Raw genomic sequence first — 21,105 nt, forward strand, 5'->3', positions numbered from 1 at the left:
TATATTCGGATTTGGCGAGATCTCCCAGTTCTCTTAGATATTGTACCATTTTTTCTTATATTTAACGTCATCGATATACGTTTACGTGTTGAAATGTAATGTACATTCCTCAGTTCCCGCTACATTTTATCATTCTCACTCAGTTCCCATGGTTCCTTGTTTTGTGGAAGTTTATTGTACATTTTATAGTTTCCTAGATTTAGAAAATCATGCATTTTTAAATCCGATCGAAGATCTGTTAGTTTGGTCTACTATTTATGATCAAACTTGGGTTTATTTGTAAGAGGTTTGTAGATATGTTATTTTGATTTGTATGTCTATCTCTCTCTTTCTCTTTACATAATCTTAATCTAAATGGGAAACGGATTTGACGAGATCTAAAACAACAAATCTGGATCTAAAGCAACTATATCCGGGTTTGGCGAGAACTCCCTGTTCTCTTAGATATTGTACCATTTTTTGTTATATTTAACGTCAGAGATATACGTTTACGTGTTGAAATGTAGTGTACATTCCTCAGTTCCCGCTACATATGGAGTTATCCTTAACTTGATCTGCTTTGACTATTTTATTTTTTTACTATAATATTCCCGAGGCACTGGAAAATTCCCGGTGCACAAAAACACTCCCGGTACACAAGTAAATTCCCAATAGCTAACATCTTAAAGTTTCCTTCGAATGTTCTTCTAGTGTCTAGACATAACCAAATGGCTAGTGCATAAAATAATTCCCGTACACAAGAAAATTCCCAGTACAAAAAGTGTCTAGTACATAACCAAATGCTGGTAAATAAAACAATTTTCTCTATACACAAGAAAATTCCCAGTACAAAAGTAACTAGTACATAACCAAATGGCTAGTACATAGAACAATTCCCAGTACAGAAGAAAATTCCCCGTACAAAAGTGTCTAGTATAATGGCTAGTACATAAAATAATTCTCGGTACACAAGAAAATTCTTAGTACAAAAGTGTAGCACATAACCAAATGGGGCTGGTACATAAAACAATTCCCGGTACATAAGAAAACTCTCATTACAAAATTGTCTCGTACATAACCAAATGGCTAGTACATAAAACAATTTCCGATAAACAAGAAAATTCCCGGTACACAAGAAAATTCTCAGTACAAAAGTGTCGTGTACACAAAAAAATGTACAGTACATAACCTCTTGTTTTAAAAAAATGTACAATACAAAAAATCTAAACAAATGCCCAAAATATAAGGAGATAGAGTTATAGAGAAAAAAAATAGTTACAGAAAAAAAAAATATTTTTAGATAGAGAAAGTGTAAAATAAAATGAAAATATTTGGGAAAATAAAGTATTTGATTCAAAAGGTAAAAACTCCAGAGAGAATAATGATAAACAGGGAAGGAAAATCTCGAGATAAATCTAAAATTTGAAAATAAAATCTATCGAGAACAAACTTTAAGATTTTTTTAAAAAAAAACTACCGTAAAAGAGATAAATTAGAGAGAGAGATTAATGAGGAGAAAAATCTGGATTGATAAAGTAGTTATAGAAAGAGAAAATTTAGTAGAGAGATAATTTATGAGAGAGAAATAAAATAGTTAGAAAGAGAATCTGTGAGAGAGAAATAAGGAGGAGAGAGAAATAAAATTGAGAAGAGATAAAGGAAAGAAAGGACACATGTCACGTTTGAGTTAAAAGAGTGTGGGTGAGTACGGTTGCCTGAATGGCATTTATTGTAATTTTGCGAAAAATGAGGCCTAAACTAAACTCCTGACCCCCTCCTGACAGGATGGACCTGCTTCCTATTGCTTCTCTGCAGTGGAGCGGGTCCCTATTTTGTCCCAGGGATTGGGCGTTTTGCCCAACCCCTCTATAATAATATGTCCCGTTTTCTTGATGTGCTTATGGTAAATTTAGAATTTTTAAACACTTTAGGCTCCATATTTGTGTAGTGTTATTCGCTTTCTTCATTGAAAATACATAGATCCGTTCGAAAGTCTTTAACACGAATTTAGTAAAAGTTTTACTGAAATATAAATTAAAACAGCATACGTATCGAAAATCTTGACGTACTACATATTACATTGCCTCCCGCCTTAACCCAAGGGTTCGTATCAATATCAAAAAGCCTGACATACTATAGATTACATTGTCTCCATCTTAACCGAGGGGTTGGAGTTTATTTGTTCTTATATTATTGTATTGAGCGTCTAACAAACGGTGATAGGAAATTTAGTTTTTTTTTCACAAGGCGTTATTGGGCTTCCTTAACCCCTCGGGCAACACCAAGCAGACTCGAACGTGAGCCAGGAGTCGAGTAAATGATTTAACTCGAGCCCACCTGCTAAGCACGGGTCCTGAGTTTTTGGTGGAGCAAAGCTTTGAGGTTGTCTCCACAAACTGGATGAAAAAACACACCATTTTTATGTCATACGACATAATTAATTCCAGCTTCTCTTCCTCCGTTTTTGAAGAATTAATTCATGACACATATTTTTTTTCATAACTTCGCACTAAGTATATAAAACGAAGCATTGAAATTTATTTTTCGAAAGGAACAAATCAAAACAAAACAAAAAGAGATTAAAAAAAAGTTGTGTTTGTTAAGGAAACACACAAAACCAGAGATTTGAAATTCTATTTGTTTACTATGTAGTTTGAGGAGAAAATCACACCACCAAACCGCAAAGTATGATGATGAATACTTTTTAATTTAATTTTCAGTTGTTGTATTTCAATTGTAGGTAGTGTGTACTGTTTTTTTTTTTTTTGTAAGGAGTGTCTACTAAAATATGGATTTCACCATTTCGGTTGTCTTTGTTAATGACATAAATTGTTGCTTACATGGTTAAGTCTACATTTATGCAGCTTAGAATGAGATTGGGTGTTCGAGTTGTGTGAGTTGTTTTAAATTAATGTGTATTTTTAAGTGCAAATTGTTTGTAGTAAGGAAAAATAAGAAGTCTTCAGAAATTGAATCCAGTACCTTCGCATCATGAAATAGACCACTAACCAGCAAGCTACAACAATAGTTTATTTAGGTGTCGTTTGGCAACCAAAAGTGTAAGTACTTTTGCTTGTAGTAGAATTTCTTTTGCTTTAAAAAAGTAAAAAAATTTCAAAAGTATATTTGACAAAAATGTTACTTATAAATAAAAAAAGTCAAAAAGTTAGTTTGGTAATCCAATTTACTTTTGATAATTTTATTTTTCTTTTACTCATAGAGATACTTGATTTTAATGAATTTATATATGATTTTCACAATTACTCTTGTATACGATGTGGTGGTGATATTAGCAGTGGTGGTGGTGCCTCGAAGGTATGGTTATGGGGTTTGGTGGTGGTTGAGGTATGATAGTGGTCGTAGATGGATGATGGTGGCAGTGGTTGTGGTGGTGGTGGTAGAGGAATGGTGATGGTAGTGGTGGAGGTATGATGATGATGGTGGTGGTGAAAGTATGGTGGTGGTGGTGGAAGTACGGTGGTGGTGGAAGTATGATGGTGGTGGTGGAAGTATGATGGTGGTGGTTGAGATACAATGGTGGTGGTGGTGGTGGTGGTGGACGCAAGGTGGTGGTGGTGGATAAGATATGTGATTGGTAGTGACGGAGGTAAGGTGGTGGATAAGATATGTAGGTGGTAATGATGAAGATTTGGTGGTGGTGGTGGTGGTGGTGGTGGTGGTATAGTGGTGGTGATGGTGGATAAATATGTGAGTGGTGGTGGTGAAGGTACGGTGGTGGTGGAGGTACGAAGGTGGTTGTAGTTGAGGTGTGGTGTGGTGGAGGTGTCTGGTGGTGGTGTTAGTGATGGAGGTATGATGGCGGTGGAGATGGTGGTTAAGGTGTGGTGGTGGTGGTTGAGGTGTGGTGGCGGTGGAGATGGTGGTTAAGGTGTGGTGGTGGTGGTTGAGGTATGGTGGCGGGGGAGGTGCAATTGTTGTTGAGGTGGTGGTGGATGTACAATGGAATAATAGAAGTTTAGTTGTGGTGGTGGAGCGGCGGTAAACGAAGAAAAAAAATTTCGTCAAGTAAAATTTATGTATTTGTTGTACACAAGTTACTTTACTTTAAAGTCAAAAGCTAAAAATTTTAACTTCAAAAAGAAGTCAAATTTTAACTTAAATGAAGTCGATAAATTTTCACATTACCAAACCAACTTTTTTACTTTCTACTTAAATAAGCAAAAAAGTTACATATTCTAGTGTTGCCAAACGACACCTAAATATTTTCACTATTTGTCTCGATAAATTTTCACTAAGCTGGTAAATTGTAGAGAAGTAAATTTATGTTGAATGTAACTCCCTCAGTTTGGGGCTCGAAGCGAAACTTTGCTGGTTTGCCCTCCGCCCACTAAAACTTGACGGGTTGGGTGTTTCAGCTTGAGACGCCATCGAGCATCCAAAGTCCCTTATGAGTTCGGGTCTCTGGACATGTTCGGGTTCAGGCACAGTTCCCACCCCTAAGTACTGCAGTCCTGCCTTTTTAATTCAATGGTTTATATTTGTTCTTGACATGGAGGAGGTTGTATGGCGGGATTTATTCTTGTTAGTCGCGGTTTAAAAAAGGAAAGTCCGCCAGAAGTTTTCAAATGTGAATCCCACTAAGTTGACGATTTAATTCATACAAAATTCAACGGTCAAGATTAAATCTTTGAAATGATTAAAAAATGTCTTAATCCGTAAAATCAGTGGGCCAAATAATCACGTATTTAACGAATATCCAACGTGGCAACATGTGTAAGCTTCTTCTTTGTTCATAAAAAGGGCACCTGAGGAGAAGTACAATTCATGAGGAAGAAAGCTCAACCAACAACAATCATCATCATACTTTCTCTCTCTAGAAATTCTTTCAAATTTTAGAGACCAACTGAAAGAAAGAATTAATACTGGGTTTCTGTTCTTGATTTTCAAAGTTTGATTTTAGTAAAAATTAGAAAGAGAAAATGTCAATTGTTCCTGAAGAAGCTTTGAAGCAGTTTGAAAATTTGATGGAAGAAGGTTTGCTTTCCTTTAGATCTAGTTTGGTTCATTTTACTTAATAATTTAATTATAGTTTTTGACATGATTTTGCTTCATTTTTTTTTTTTGGGCAGTTGATGAACATTTGAAGAGAACTTTCCAGGTTAGAATTTATTTTATTTTATTTTTATAATGTTACTTCATTTTCTTGGATCTACAGTCTTTTGTTCCATTTCTATGGATTTTAGTGAAAAAATTTTGAAAAATTTTGATCAGGAAAATTTGATGTTGACTTTAGAGTGGTTGATATGTTTTCTGATGAAGTTTGTTTGTACTTTGTACTATGTGCTTCTGCTGCTGTAAATTGGCAATGAGTTTGTTTCATAATATTTCACATGCTGACTTATCCGGTTAAAAGAACGGTCCAGATCGTAATCAATTTTTTTTTTTTAAATCATCTTTTAGTGAGAGTTAGTCAGCATGTTAAAGATTAAGAAAAAATTCTATGTACTTGTAGCATTTCCCAATTTTTATTCAGTTGCTGAAGAAAGAACCCTAGGGTTCAACTAGAACATTATGTTCAAGTTAAATTGTTCTTTTCAGCTACTCACAATGTGCATAAAAGTTGGGCCTACAAGTGATAGGCAAAACGGTGGGAGTGGTCGACGTGACCTAAAAAAGGAACGTATTAGGCTAAAAAAAAGACACACGTGAGGGGCGTGTAAGTAAGAATAGTTTGACATAGACAATGCACACCCAAAACCAAGAAACTTGATCTAGGTCTTCTCCGCTCATCCCCAATTAGTTTAGTTTGATGACCACAAATTTAGTTGAGAATAGTCCCACTACATCAACTAGGGATATTTTTGCAACCTGGTAAAAAAAGATTTATGGTCTCTTCAACTCATTGCCAATTGTTTTGGAGTTGGACTCCTCAAAGACGTCTAATTTTCTAGACCACTCCTTTTATGTTCTAAAAGTTTCTGATACTGATCTTTGGCGTGGAGTAACGAGTCCAATGAAAATGATGTAGAATCTTACCGTCCGTGTCAGTTTACTTTCCATCCGTAGCGAAGCGAAAAAAAGGAGAACTCTGAACTTTTGTTACTGTTTTTAGAAGGCAAATCTAAATGGTCTATCTATAAGTTCCCAAGTAGTATTTTTAGTAGAAAGCAATTGTTGTATCTGAGTTGTAGGATTGCATATTTACTTAAATAAGTTTTTCGTTGTTCTTAGTTAGATAAGCGAGCCTAAATCGAATTTCTGCTCATCGCTTATTTCGTCATGTACAGAATGTGCATCAAGGATATCCAACTGAAAGTTTGGTGCGGTTTCTCAGAGCTAGAGATTGGAACGTCCCCAAAGCACATAAAATGGTTTGATCCGCTATTAATATACTCTCTCAATGTTTCGTTTGTCCTAGTGGACTCAGGACAATTTAGTTGTCTTTGCATTTATGTTATCTTCGTGCTGTTTCAGTTGTTGGATTGCTTACACTGGAGGGTGGAAAATGATATTGACAATATATTATCGGTGAGTTTTGATATAATTGGGTTCTGAGTTATTTCTCGATAATTTCTTTATTGACTAACTAATTTTTATTATGCAGAAACCCATAGTTCCAACCGATTTGTACAGAATGATTCGTAACTCGCAGCTTATAGGACTATCTGGTTACTCAAAAGCGGTATGTTCATTTCCCTTTTGCTTTGTGATTTCCGTAGAGGGTGCAATGTCATATATATGTTTCGTATTAGTAGTATTTGAGGCAGGTAGTAAATGAATTAACGAAAATGTTTTTGTTATCCTTATTTATCTGAATTTCTTTCTACTTCACTTCCACTCTAACTAAATCATCTAATCTTTTGACCATCCGGAAATATATACTGCAGTTTGAATAAGTCGACAAAATAACTCGAGAATGATTTCTTATTCTTGACTATAGGGACTTCCTGTCTTCGCTATTGGTGTTGGGCAAAGCTCCTTGGACAAAGCTTCAGTGAGATATCTATACTCTCTAAGCTCTCCTCTGTGTATCATTCTAGTTAGTATCTATCTTCAATATTAACCTCGGTTTCTCTTTCGAATTAGGTTCACTATTATGTCCAGTCACATATCCAAATCAATGAATACCGTGACCGTGTCATCTTGGTGAGTACAAAATAAATATCTAGAACTCCTCAAAATTAATTGACTCAAGTTCTAAATCTTATCATTTTCGCAGCCTTACGCAACAAAGAAATATGGACGTCATATTGGAACCTGTTTAAAGGTATTAGATATGACTGGTCTAAAGCTTTCCGCCCTCAGCCAAATAAAGGTATACGTTACTATCATCTTTCGGTTTACCATGCTCTGAGAATAATTCTTTTTACATTCTCACTCTTTCGTTTTTGTATTTCATTATTTTATTTTAGAGATTCTGTTCATGGGGCTACTTTAAGCAAGTGAACATCTACTTTGTGCCAAACATAGGTCGATTTTTTTAATTTTTGATTCCATGAGAAAACAAACAACTCTTTATCTTTTGTTGTTTTAGAGATAGATGATTGAAAAAGCTACAAACTGACAAAGTGAAAATGTATATAATTTGGTAAGAGACTTCGGTAACTTTTGGAAGCTCAGGAGCCAACTCAAAATCCACTTTCAAAGAAAGTATTTTACTTTTCTTCAGTGGTTCGATAATCGTAGTCTTAATCTTGACGTAATTAACAGAATAATCTATTGGACTTAATATCTGAATATGTAGAAATTTAAGTAACTCTTGAACTCAAGTTGCTTCCTTCTTCATCCTTTAATTTTTATGCTCTTAGGTTTAATAGCTACTGTACTAATATAGATATATTTCAACGGATCCATTTTCTCAATCTCTTGAAACTCGTCTGAAAGTGCTTTATTTCCTCTCTTGTTGCAGTTATTGACTGTCATAGCTACTATTGATGACCTGAACTACCCGGAGAAAACAGATACATATTACATCGTAAATGCTCCATACATATTTTCCTCTTGTTGGAAGGTTGGTCTCTCGTACCATTTGAATTTTACTCATTGAAAATTTGCATTAAAAAGGAAAATCTATCTATATTCTAACTTGTAAAAACATACTTCAACATCTCGCAGATTGTGAAACCTCTTTTGCACGAGAGAACGAGAAGGAAAATCCAAGTGCTGCAAGGTTGTGGGAAGGATGAGCTGTTGAAGGTAAATCAGTATTCCCGTAACTTTTTCGAGTACAAATTTATCATTTTAAACTTCCAAGTAAGACATTTATGTGAAGTAACTATGAACTATAAAAGGAAATAACGTAAGTAAATGAACGGACACACACAAACAAACATCTTGATTGTATTGCGTGAATAGACTAACTTACTGTTCCGTATTTTTCTTTCTTTTTCTCATACTCCTTATGATATCGCTTGAGTTTAGAATTCAATCCAGTGTCTATAATTTGCTTCTCTTATCCATCCATTTCAAGACAGGCAGAGAGCTCACTTATTATAGTTTGCCCCATGTAGGTGATGGACTATGCATCACTCCCTCATTTTTGTAGAAAAGAAGCATCTGGTTCATCTCGACATTCAAACACGGGAAATACCGACTGCTTTTCATTAGATCATACCTTTCATCAACAGCTTTACAACTACATTAAGCAGCAACAACTCAGGGTTTTACCAGTCACTCCAATCAAGCATGGCTCATTTCATCTCGACCTTCCCGCCCCGGGTGTAGAAGAAACCAAGATAGCTAAGACCATAGAAACGGAGTTCCACAAATACGGTAGACGAAATGGCCTCAATCACTCGTTTGAAAGTCTGACAATCAACGTCGAGTAAATAAAAGATCCATGAAAAATATAATAACTTGTATGTTCGTAACTTCTCATAATAAACCCTGATACTCGATGTCGGATCTCTTTTTGTCCGCCATCTGATATAGTCGGGTTTTTGCTGCTTCTGCTTCATTAATGCGCCAAAAGGTAGTGGTTTGTTATTATTTGCACGAGCTCAATGCGGGTTTACCGAGAAAATTTGAATTTCCTTTATGTAATATGAGTATATGACATCACCATTAATGAATGAAGCTCGATTATACAGCTAACTTTCCAGTTGACATGAATTTTACTTTAGAAATGGAATAACTGTTATGAGTTTTTCTATGCCCTTGTTTTTTTCCCAAGACTACTTAAAATCTGACTCAAGCCAACTTTTAAGAGGTTTGTTTTTATCTGACTCATCTGAATGACTTCTTTTGAGTTTACTTTGAGACTATTTAGGTCAAACGATTCAGATATATCCAATGAATGAGATGGGATTGAGAACAAGAGATCAAAAAATAGCTCACTCTAAGCACTTTTAACCTTGTCATGAACTTTTCAAAAATAGGGGTAAAAAATTCAACTAAGAAACTGGGAGAACGAAATTCTGGAAAAGAGAAAAAATATTGAAAACGCGAAAAGAAAAAAGATGCTTTCAACTAAAGAGGAAAAAGATGAAAAGTATTTGCCCATGCCTTGCTTGAAATGAACAGAACAATTAGTGCAGGCTGCAAGTGAACTAACAAGAAACTGCTAACATCTGCAAATTTTAAGATCCTCAATTGTGCAAAAAAAAAAGAAAATCAGGAAACGAGTCGTCAAGAACGAAGAGAAGATATCCAAAGTGAGTAGACATGTGAACTATCTTCATCTTAGATTGTTTGCATGAAGTTTGTATATGAGATACCCTTATTTTATATGTAATACTGACTCAGCATAATGCATGAGACCGGCCGATATTGAAGCCAGTGACAAAAATCCATCTGGAGAGCGGGCTTTTATATTTCAAGGTGTAAAACTCTGTCAAAGATGAGTGTGATAATCAGGGGACCTACGACGTCTCCAAGAGCACAGCCTGTTAAGAAAGCATGTTATTGATTCAGTTACTATAATAAATGTGGCATTTAATAAAAGAATAGCATAAAATGGGTTGCTTGAGTGTGCTACAGAAACTATATCAAGAAAGCATGGTCCGCAATTAGCTTTGACATCATCCGAGAACTACCATGTTTTGGAATCTTAATGCCCAAGAGACAGTTTCGGTATATGTATAGATCCCCAAATCAGTATCAATCATAAACTTTTTCAGAATATTTAGAATTTTCAAACCGTTGTCAATTTTATAGTTACCAAAACGTATGATTGGAAAGGAATTTCAAGAACTGGTCATTTACGGACAATTTTTCATTGTGAAGTGAGGACCCACATCGTTTTCTGATTTAATAAGCACTAGATACCAACTTGGGTTGCATTTACAGAAGACAGAACACTGGAACTCGACATGACTTTACCCTTTCGTACATCTAAATGACAATTTTTTATTGCGAAGAATTTTCAGCCTAAAGCAAAACATCGTCTGTCAATTGAAAAATAAGAAACAAAAGGGCAGAATAATGCACTTACCAATCCATTGCCCAGTCGACGGATGGAAAAGAGTGGCACAAACTCCAGCACCAATGGAAGCAAATACTAGGGAGGCACCACACTTGACAGTTGAATTAGAAACCCTCTTTGCGACAAGCCGGATTTTTCCAGCTCTACCAAGCTTATCAGCCTCTTCTTTATTATTGGTAAGAAATGAGAAGACACGATATAAGTCAATTCCAACTTGGACGAACCATGTCGCTGCAACTCCTAGCAAATGTCCTATAAAAAGGAAAGAAGGCATTCAGGTTAAACTAGAAAACGTCTTGTACAAAGTACAGGAAAATAGAGGCCTCAACTAAGCGGCTTAGCATCGAAGAATTTGGAGGCTTCAATTTGAGGTCCTTACGAAATACACGAGTACAGTTTATTAAATACAGAAGAAAGTAAATTTTGGTAGAAGTTCGCGTTTCAAAGCTTGTAGTTTATCTCGGCATGCGTTTTGAGTTTTGAGATGGAAATCTGGGACCAGATTTCACTTCACACCACCCTTTCTTTTATGCTGGGGTGATGCATTATGAATAGTCCTTGACCTGTGAACGAGAAATACTACCACTAAATAGAGAAGAGTTCAACCTCTGAAAGTCGTTCTACTGACGCTGCAGCAGAAGACGATACTTGGCATCCCCCTAGCAGCCTTTCGCCTAGCTGATTTTGGAACATCTGGCACATGAAAAAGCCTGTCAGTGACTCAGTATCGAAGGAAACAATTTCTTCTTCAATTAATATTGATCTTTTTTAACTTTTTTTTATTTGTTTTTTAGCCTAAATATTAAACTAGACCAACTTTAAGGTAATAGTCCAAAGACACTGGTGTATACCTTTAAGAAGTTTCCATGCCATCCGTTGTGAAACATAATGCACAGCAAGTCTTTCCATCACTCGTCTAGTTGTTACAACACTGACCTGTGAGACAAGCAAAACAAAGTTTAAACACAGAGAAAATAAGATCATATGGCAATCAAATCAGCAAAATGTGACATTTAACAATCTCAAAATTCAACTTCTGAAGGAAGTATCAAGTTCACACTCAAGATGCCTCTGATGATTCAATAAAATATGACAGTAGAAGCAATTAAGGAGATAAGGAGACTGAGATCGAGATATTTAAGAATCTGGGAGGACATTTAAGGCAGTATGGCTGCTGATAAGCTACCTTTAGATCAAAACCAATTTGTTACTTGATTCGAGGCGAAATTGTGAAAAACAATGATATAGACACTGCGATGAATATTACCAGCACTGGACATGGTAAACGAAATTGTACAAAGCGAGTCAGTGGTTGAAAACGACATTTGAAGCCTTACTCTACATGCTCCTTTTGAGAAGGGCTAAGCATTATTTCCCATTCCATAATATGCTAACCTAGACCTAGAGGGAGGATGGACTCAAGCTAATACACAACTCGAAGTTTCACGTGGTTTTACATTACTCTGGCGATAGAAAGAGAAGAGACAATTAGTAGATCCACAACTTGATATCTCATCGCTGATTGCGGATAAGTAATTAACAGTTAGAGCAGGGACAAATTTCAATTGATGTTAATTCTGGCTTCTTAGAAGCCAAAACTACTCGGCAAGATTTTCAATATGCCCACTATGGAGATATATTTCTTAAGGGCCCAAACAGAAATGAATGGGCGCGCACCAACTTGGTGATACTTATGTGGTGCACGAAGGCTTATATTGATACCCATCAAAAGTATAACTAAAATGAGAGAGAACAAAAACTTGAAAAGATATCTTCACGTTAAATTACTAAAACTGAGTTGTACAATAATCACCTCACGAACGATTTGCCTGACGGAATGTTTGAAGGGCACAACCAAATCAGTTGGATCCTCATTAGGAGTATCCTGTAGGAAATCTTCATCATCCTCCTCTATAGCATCACGAGGTTCCAAAAGAGGCAAGTAATTCAACAAAAACGATCTCAAGGTCGTGATAGTAAAAGACCTCAGTCCAAAAGCTGAGAGAAGAGGTTTTAGCTCTAACGGGTATTCTTTGGTACTGTATTTGATAGAATCACGCTTAAATTTTCCAGCAGCACTTCGTAAACTAGAAATGTAATCTTCAGTCCATTCTACAGCACTAGCATCCGCATAAACAACGGGTATCCCCCCACCACTGAAATGTAACGGATAAAGTCAATCTAAGACAAAAGCGTCACAGAAGTGAAGATATATTCTTAAAGAGAAAAATATGAATTCTCCTCAACAAAACAGAACCAAAACTCAAAAGAATCACACTCTTATTGGTGAAGGCACAAACTCAAATCTAATCAAGCACTCTAAGAACAACTTTGATAAATAACAAAAGCATTAATGTTCTTAAGCATCTGACTATAAATTCAAAGATGCATTCAACTAACAAAGGCTACTCCCTCCTTATTCATTCTAATTTCTAGGTTAAACAACACATTGTGTCGAATTCCATCATATCTACTAATGATACTCATTGCGATTTTATGATCATTCAATGTTTGAAAAATCCTGATCTTAACATATTCTTTGTATTACCAAAACAAATTGAACAACAACATCAGTTAACGATCACTGAGAGTCTAAACAAACAACAGAAGGAAATCAGAACCAATGCCCTAATTTTAATCTCTTACCAGAAAAATAATGCATGCTTCGATTACACAAGAGAGAAAGAGAGGAGGAGAGAGTACCTGAAAAGAAACCTAGAAGCAAAAGGTGTAGAAGCGGCAAAAGAAGCAGCAGCAGTTGAAGCAGCAATAGAAGCTGAGAATAAACCAGTGGAATGAAGAGATTTGGTTGTTGAGAAAGTTGGATTGTTTTTTCTTAATAGATCTAATAACAGAGCTATTCCGGACATTGTAGCAAGACAATAAAACCCTAATCACGAAATTTCATATAAGTTTGAATTGAAGGAGACGAAGATAGTATTTGATGATGGAAGACGAAAAAGAACATCAGAAGATTTGAGAGAAGAAGTCTTTCTGCGCAAGGTTGAGGTACGGACAGCCAAAAAAAACATCGACGGTCTAAATTTATTCCATCGGACCTAGATTGAGCTAACGGTAGACTGACTACTTTGTCATGGGATTCGTCGTTAGGCACGTGACAAGAGGTAGCTCCTTTCACTTTTTATGTTGATGGATAGACGGACTTAGGGCCGGGAAACGGGAACGCCGCTTTGAGCTTGGGCACTATCATTTTTGGATCGGCCACACAAACTGTAGGCAAGGACGGACCCTTGTAGGGGTCCGTGGGGTCACGTGCCCCCAGGGTCCAAGGCGAGTTTTCAATTAAATGAGGTTAAACCCGTTATAAAAAAAAAAAAAAAAATCAAAGTTAGACTTGTATGCAAAGATTAGACCTCAGCCTGGCGGGGTGAGAGTGTGGAACGCGTAAAAGGCAGGGGTTCACTCCCACCACCCCTATGGGGTTTTATGGTAAATTTCTTTGTGGCCCCTAGCTTTCAATTTACTATCACTTGGTCCTTGTATATCTCCTTATGACTCCACACTTTCAAATAAGTTTATGTTTGGGTTTTTTTTTGTTTCTCGTGATCTTTGTCAGACCTATTTTCTCCATACATTTATTATGTCTTCTTTGTTTATTTCATTTTTCTTACATATATACATATATATATATATATATATCACGTTTCAGGGTATTTTTTTAACTTAGTCAATTCTCTCTCTTTTCTTAATTTCTTTAAGAGCGTAAAATGTGGTAATCATTATTCAAGACATGAAGGACTCTCATTCTTCTGACATAAAATTTACACATTATTTTTAGTATAATTCGAATGTATATGAGAATATTTATTTTATTGAGACAATAGTCAATGCAACTCGCATGTTAGAAAAAGCTGAATGAGTTGAGAGTGTAGGTATAAGAGACAGAAATCAATCGCTTGAACGCCATATCGAAATTTTCGCACAATTTAAATTTTCTTTTTATAATTAAAAGTGCCCCCACAACATAAAATTTATGGGTTTGCCACCGACTTTAGGACCGGTTGAAGTCATCAGGTACATCTAGTTTGATATGTTTGATGCAACTTGTATAGTCATGGAAAACATAAGACTAATGGAAGCGGTAGTATGTGTGGAGAAGCTAAATGTGTTTATGGTAAAATGAGATCGTTTAAGTTTGTCTTTGTTCTGCATTTGGTAAGTAGCATTATGGTAATTTCATCAAAAAGAAAGTAGCATTATGGCAATCAGTAATCACTGAAGTACTTCGTCAGGTCCTTCAACAAAAATCTCAGGATATCATCAATGCTATGAATCATGTAAGACCTACAAAATACTCTTCTCCAAGAATTTAGACAAGATGGTTGGAATACCTTTATGAAGAAAGTAGAATTATTTTGCAAGGATCATAACATCGAGATAATCGATTTTACTGCTCATTATATGGTGGGTACAAGTTGATCTTGTCAACAACATGGTGATACTACAGTAGAGCACCACTAACGTGTTAACATTCAATGATGCAATCGGTAAACAATTTATGGAATCAACTAACAAATTTCCTAAACAAACAATGGAGTTCCTCTGTCTTGGTTTAGCTTTGGTTCCTAGTATTGGTTTTAGATCATTAAATATTGATGATATTTATACTCTTGCTGAAAAGTTTTACCCACCGAGTTTCACCAAGCATGAACTACATACATGTTGAAAAGTCAGTTACAACATTATAAGCTTGATATTCCTAATCGTGCAGATTTTCAGAGTATATCAACCATCTGAATTATGTAGGCGATTGGTAGTAACAAGAAAGTCTGAAGTTTGTACTTGATTGATAGATTGATACACCTTGTAATGAAAATTCTTGTTTCTACGACAACAACGGAAATGACTTTTTCTGCTGAGTATTATTAAAAACATCACTCCGCAATAAAATAGAAAATGAGTTCCTCAGAGAATGCTCGATTGTCCACATTGGAAGAGAACTTGGTGAAATCATTGATGCAGACCCTTTGATAGACGATTTTAATCGCTTGAAGAACCAAATGGTACAACTTGAATAATTTTGTATACCATTTTTGTGGCATATATTATGATATCGTAGTGTCGTCTAATATTTTGGATATTTTTTGTTCTTTTTTCTTGTAAATAACTATTATACGTGGATAGATATGTGAAGTTATTTTGCCAATCGACATATATATACAATATAATGATTATAATATTACGTAGATCATATTTTCTATTGAAATCTGGTTCAGTTAATTATAAACTTGAAAATTTAAATTTGTGTAATTATAATGTACTTTTGATTTCAGTCCGTCCGTCCGTCAATCAATTTTTAGCTCCGTTGTCCACTACACATTTCAACACATTTTGGCTACTTTTATTTGTATTTGTTTTGATATTAACTAAAATAACTTAATACAAACTTCAAAAATTCTACGAGAGAAACACCTCGGAGCTTATTCACTCTATCTGGAGAACACCGGTTATGTTTTAACTCCTACAATAGAGTATATAGGTCATAGCCGTGGACTAGGTTACCCAAACATTGTTAAATGGATTGACTCCAAGTCAATTAGATATTTTTAGTTTAATTATTGAATTAAAATATGAAAAAAAGAAGGAAAGTTCCAAGTCAGGCCAAAAGATGCAAAGAATTATGTCTTGGGGCTCGTTTTGCAAATATTTCTAGCCTTCACAACCCATGAGTAACTTCAAAATTCTATATAAAGATAACAAGTGAAGTTATTGTCACCATTTCCCTTGAACCTTCTTCATACTTTCTCACTCTAGAAAGAGAGATAGAGAGAGAGAGAGAGAGAGAGAGAGAGAGAGAATGCATCAAAATCTTAGCAAATCTACGTTGCTAAATAACTTGACTAAATTCCTATTGAAACTATCTATGTTTGCATTCATTTCCTCCTACTTTTCATGCCCTGTTATTGTTCTCCATTCCTTCAACTTCTTCTCACCAACTTTTCCTCGTGAACAACCCTTAATTGATAGGAATTACTTGTTCCTTATGTGTGTTGCCATTCTTGTTTTTGTAGCTAGAAATTCGGGTTTCGTTGGTACTTTGGATGCTGATCACATAGATAACAATTTCTCCTCCTACCCAATCAAGGTTGAATTATCAAACATGGGTTGTTATGAAGAAGAAAAGGAAGAACAATTAGAAAGAGTGTTTTTCATCACACAAGGTGATGAAAGAAAAGAAGAACATGAATATGAACAAGAGGAAGTTGAAAAAGAAGAAGAAGAGGAAGTCGAAAAAGAAGAAGAAGAAGAAGAAGAAGAAGAAGAAGAAGAAGAGTTTAAGAGAAAGTGCGATGACTTTATAAAGAGAACAAAGGAAGGTATAATGGTTGAATATTAACAACTTATTATGGTTTAATGGGTATCTTTTTTAGAACAACCTCCCTCCAAAGTTGAAACTTAGTTTTTATTTAGATGATGACTCTTTTTGTTTGTAAAAGTTGTTATATTTTCCATCTAATTTGAAGAACTCAAGAAGGGTAGATTATCCGTATTGATTCGGTGATATCTATTTCCTAATTTGAGAATTGTCTAACAATTATAGTTGATCTCCAATTAAATATCTCAAAACTTAGGAATTTAAAACAATCAAGATACATATTTGAATCGAACTCGGAGCATACAAATAACAAAGAAATTGTTCTTTAGTCTTTATTTTGATTATATCATTTAAAATCCAAACCATGTACATATTACTCTATCAAATAGTTCATGTTATAGATAACTTCTAAAAAACTGATAAAACATCCAAATTAACAAGTAATTTTTGGGGACAAATTACCAAATTTCTTGTTTTTACTATTCTCTACCATCCCAATTAGATAATAAAATCATTAAATTTTATCTATTTTCAAACCATTGTAATAATCTAAATTCTACTCGACAAGAGAAAGCTATGTTGAAAAGTATTGATGTGATTTTATTCAAAACGCGTCTTCTAGATTTTACAGGGCCCTACCTATGAATAGCCCCTTCATATTCAAATATGTATTAAATTTGGAAGAATTTGAGAGACATGGTACCATGTTGACATCAAACTATTGATAGATTTTTTAGGAGAATCTTTTTGTCCAACTACGTCATTGGGAGTTTGGGTCCTCTTGTGGGGCCATGGCTTGAAGAGGGCCGCTGGTTCTCTCCTACACCAATTCAGAGACCTGGACTCAAGAGTCATTACATTATTTTTAGATTTTAGCATTTCTAGTATATTCATCTCCCCTCAGACGCTATTTTGGAGACACAGACTCGAGAATCATTACATCATTTTATGTAGATTTTAGTATTTCTAGTATATTCATCTCTAAAGAGAGCCATGGCCTGAAGAGGGCCCTACTATGTTATAATTTAATTTTTTATAATTTTATTTAAATTTTTATTTATTTAAAAATTTTATATGGTCTTTACGTTATTTTATTTTTTTTTTAAACCAAGGGAACAAATTCCATTAATAAGTGATTGAATCACAATGTTTACATGGATGAATTCTTATTTCTCTCCTCTGAAAACTTCATGAGAGTTACATACCTTTAAATGCAAAGTGCCTCATGAAGAGAAAGAAATTGGACTAGACACAGACACTATTGGGATCATAAAGATCCGAGAAAAAAGACCATAAAGGTCTGACAAAAGGATCCTAAAGATCCGTGAAAAGAGACCCTAAAGGTCTGACTAAAAGTATATTACAACAATAATAATTGAAAATACAAATTAAGAAAATACTAAATGATAAAAAAATCATATTTAATCCCAAATGATAAAAAAATCATATTTAATCCCAATGAACAATTTCAAAATTCCAAAGAAAATTTAGGACTTCCGACTTCCGAATTTCAACCGTACTTGACAATTTTTTCTCCTCATGATGATAATGTAGATGTATTTATGGCACATATACCCTTCCCAACAACCATAGCTATATTTGATTTATAAATTTTAGTGGCAAACAAAAAAAAATTTACAATTTGATGTATTCTTCTCAATCATTCTTTTTTTTTTTGGAAACCGATACATCAAAGATATGATAAGCTTGCTACCCGCCCACTCAAACTCTAACATGACCTGGTTTATAGCCCACTCAAACTCTTAGCCCAACTAGATAAAGGCCTAAAGCCCAACTACACTACATTATTCATACCCTAATAATCCCTATTCAAAGATATGATAGGCTTGCTACCCGCCCACTCAAACTCTAACATGACCTGGTCTATAGCCCACTCAAACTCTTAGCCCAACTAGATAAAGGCCTGAAGCCCAACTAAACTACATTATTCATACCCTAATAATCCCTATTCAAATAGGGTCCGTGCTTGTATATAGCCCAAAATAATGTTCAAAAAGGATTTAGGGTCCAATCTTCCCAAAAAATGGATTTTTAGTCCTTTTGCTCTTGGGACTAAAAACCCTTAATATATATTACATAATTCCTTCCATGTCCCAGTCGTTTTTCGCGAGATTTTAATATGTGGGGCCGGGCAAAATTTTCAAACGGTTTAATGTACCTTGATTTTAGGATAAATTTAGGAAAAAATGCATAGATTCTCACGAAATTTTCTCTCTCTTCTATAATCTGTTTCGAAACAAAATCCAAACTTTTGCAAATCAATTTTCTCTCTCTTCCTTACAAATTTAATATGGAGATTTATTAGCCAAAAATATTGAGATTTATTAGCAACAAATCATAATTTCTCTCTCCTCTAAACAGATTTGGAAATCAAATTTTCTCTTTCCTATTATCCGAATCAAACAGAAACCAAAATCCTAACCAAAACCAATACGTCATCACCACGGATATTTCCAAATCAATTTTCTCTCTCTTCTTTACAGATTTGGAAACCAAATCAATTTTCTCTATCTTATTATGTAAATTTTTTTCGATTCAAAACAATTTTCTCTCACTTAACTTTCAGATTTGGAAATAGTATATAATCTAGGATCAATTTAGCGTGATTTGGGGGATAATATACAAAACATATATGTCACTTTCTCTCACTTAACTTTTGGTTTTGGATATAGTATATTTTTCTGGGAACATTAAAGCAGCATTTGTTTTCGTTTTTACTCATACATAAATACTCATCGAATACAAATTATGAAATAAATACGTAAATTATGTATTATTTATGACGAATAAACCATCATTTGTCAAGTATACAATGTAATTTATCAAATGTATTTGGGTCTTGTTCAGTAAATTACACACAATTTCTTTTACATTACACATAAATTCTTTTACATAACACATCGTTTACATTCCGTTACAAAAAAAACGTACAAAATCTTCTCTTGTTTAATAATGGTGCCCATCCATGTTGCCCTATTGCTTGGAATGCTAATGGAGGGGGCCGAATATGAGGCTTTTCCAAGGAATCATGATCAAGATCCATTCAAGTGTGCATTTCTTATGAAATATTTCGAGGAGCCAATCAAAAAGTCAAGTAACAAGAACAAGGGTATTTCAAGATTGATTTGCTTATTTTGATTTGATGATTCTGCCTGGAACTCCATCTGTGATAACAAATGGAGAGAGATTAATACATATAAATTATATAAAAAAGTATATTATTTACATTAATAAATTACATGAACATTTACGTAAATTATATGTAATTTATTTCAAAGTACACGGGATTTACATATATAAGCGAAGTTGTTCTAACAATGAAACGAGTACTGTTTTTGAGATTAAAGCATAATTAATGTTCCATATAATATTCATGATATTCGTGATAAAGTATATATAATTTGTCAGAAAATACATATATCATGTTCTCATTTTGAAAAACATTGTACGGGAGATGTTTGCATAATTTACTATAAATTATGGTAATGTACGATAAAGTACATGTACTGTTAATTCTGTTACGAGGAACCGTACGAAAAAAACCACGTTTCATAAATCCGTACGGATTGAAAACCAGATCTGAAGAAAAAGTACGAATATCATTAGGTTTAAACTACATATCTAAAGATATCTGATATGATGATTGATTGCAACAATAAGTATACTCGATTTATAGGAATTAGTAATGAAGGATTATCTCATCAATATCGAAATCGTTAAAGAAACTTTTAGATAGAGAAATACAATAATAACATACTCGATTTGAAACAGAATCATTAAAGAAGAATTTTGTTTACCTGAAAAACAATTAAGAAACTGATTTTGAAAAACTCTAATGAATATGAAACAATTTCTTTGTTTTAATGGAAGATTTTCAGTAGATTAAGATGTAGAGAGAGAGAATCAACTACTATAAACTGAAATGGAATCACAAAAACTTATATTGATTTATGTTTTACTTGATTAACTTGATATGAAGAGACATCAATGGAAATGGAGTTCTGAGCTTGTGTATTGGATTAGAAGACGAATGTTTGAAAAACAATCTAATGAAGATGAAACAAGATTTCTGAGTTTAATGGAGGTTTTGTTATGTGAATCGAATTTAGAGAGAGAGAATAAAGAGGTTTCGGTTACTGAAAATAATGAATCACGTTTCTTTGTTTAGAAACGTGATTGGAGAGGGAATGTGGGAGATAAAAATGGAAGAAGATCTTTATGGATTTTGAAGATAAATCAGTTATAATATATATTTCTTTGTTTAAAAACGTGATTGGAGAGAGAATGTGGGAGATAAAAATGGAAGAAGATCTTTATGGATTTTGAAGATAAATCAGTTATAATATATGAGGAAGGTTAGATTAGAAATTATGATTTATTTGGT

General features: G+C 34.3%; 2 protein-coding genes across 2 annotated transcripts; one reads left to right on the plus strand and one right to left on the minus strand.

The window, feature by feature from the left end:
• Positions 1-4,675: 4,675 nt before the first annotated feature.
• Positions 4,676-9,030, plus strand: LOC147549360 (phosphatidylinositol/phosphatidylcholine transfer protein SFH3-like). Its single transcript, XM_086667268.1, has 11 exons — positions 4,676-4,974; positions 5,070-5,098; positions 6,228-6,311; positions 6,415-6,468; positions 6,545-6,622; positions 6,881-6,934; positions 7,027-7,086; positions 7,160-7,255; positions 7,850-7,951; positions 8,056-8,136; positions 8,451-9,030. Exons 1-11 carry the CDS (start codon positions 4,920-4,922, stop codon positions 8,766-8,768), a joined length of 1,011 nt encoding a protein of 336 aa, XP_086523394.1. The 5' UTR covers positions 4,676-4,919; the 3' UTR covers positions 8,769-9,030.
• A 360-nt stretch (positions 9,031-9,390) lies between these two features.
• LOC147549361 (isopentenyl-diphosphate delta-isomerase) lies at positions 9,391-13,589 on the minus strand. The gene is made up of 6 exons (XM_086667269.1): positions 13,067-13,589; positions 12,177-12,519; positions 11,215-11,299; positions 10,970-11,056; positions 10,373-10,615; positions 9,391-9,824 (listed from the first exon to the last, which is right to left on the minus strand). The coding sequence occupies exons 1-6, from the start codon at positions 13,231-13,233 to the stop codon at positions 9,748-9,750; spliced, it is 1,002 nt and encodes a 333-aa protein (XP_086523395.1). The 5' UTR covers positions 13,234-13,589; the 3' UTR covers positions 9,391-9,747.
• Positions 13,590-21,105: the final 7,516 nt, after the last annotated feature.

Source organism: Eschscholzia californica, unplaced genomic scaffold (genome assembly GCF_041429995.1).
Source record: "Eschscholzia californica isolate CP2 unplaced genomic scaffold, dmEscCali1.0.p SCAF_3, whole genome shotgun sequence".
Classification (NCBI taxonomy): Eukaryota; Viridiplantae; Streptophyta; class Magnoliopsida; order Ranunculales; family Papaveraceae; genus Eschscholzia; species Eschscholzia californica.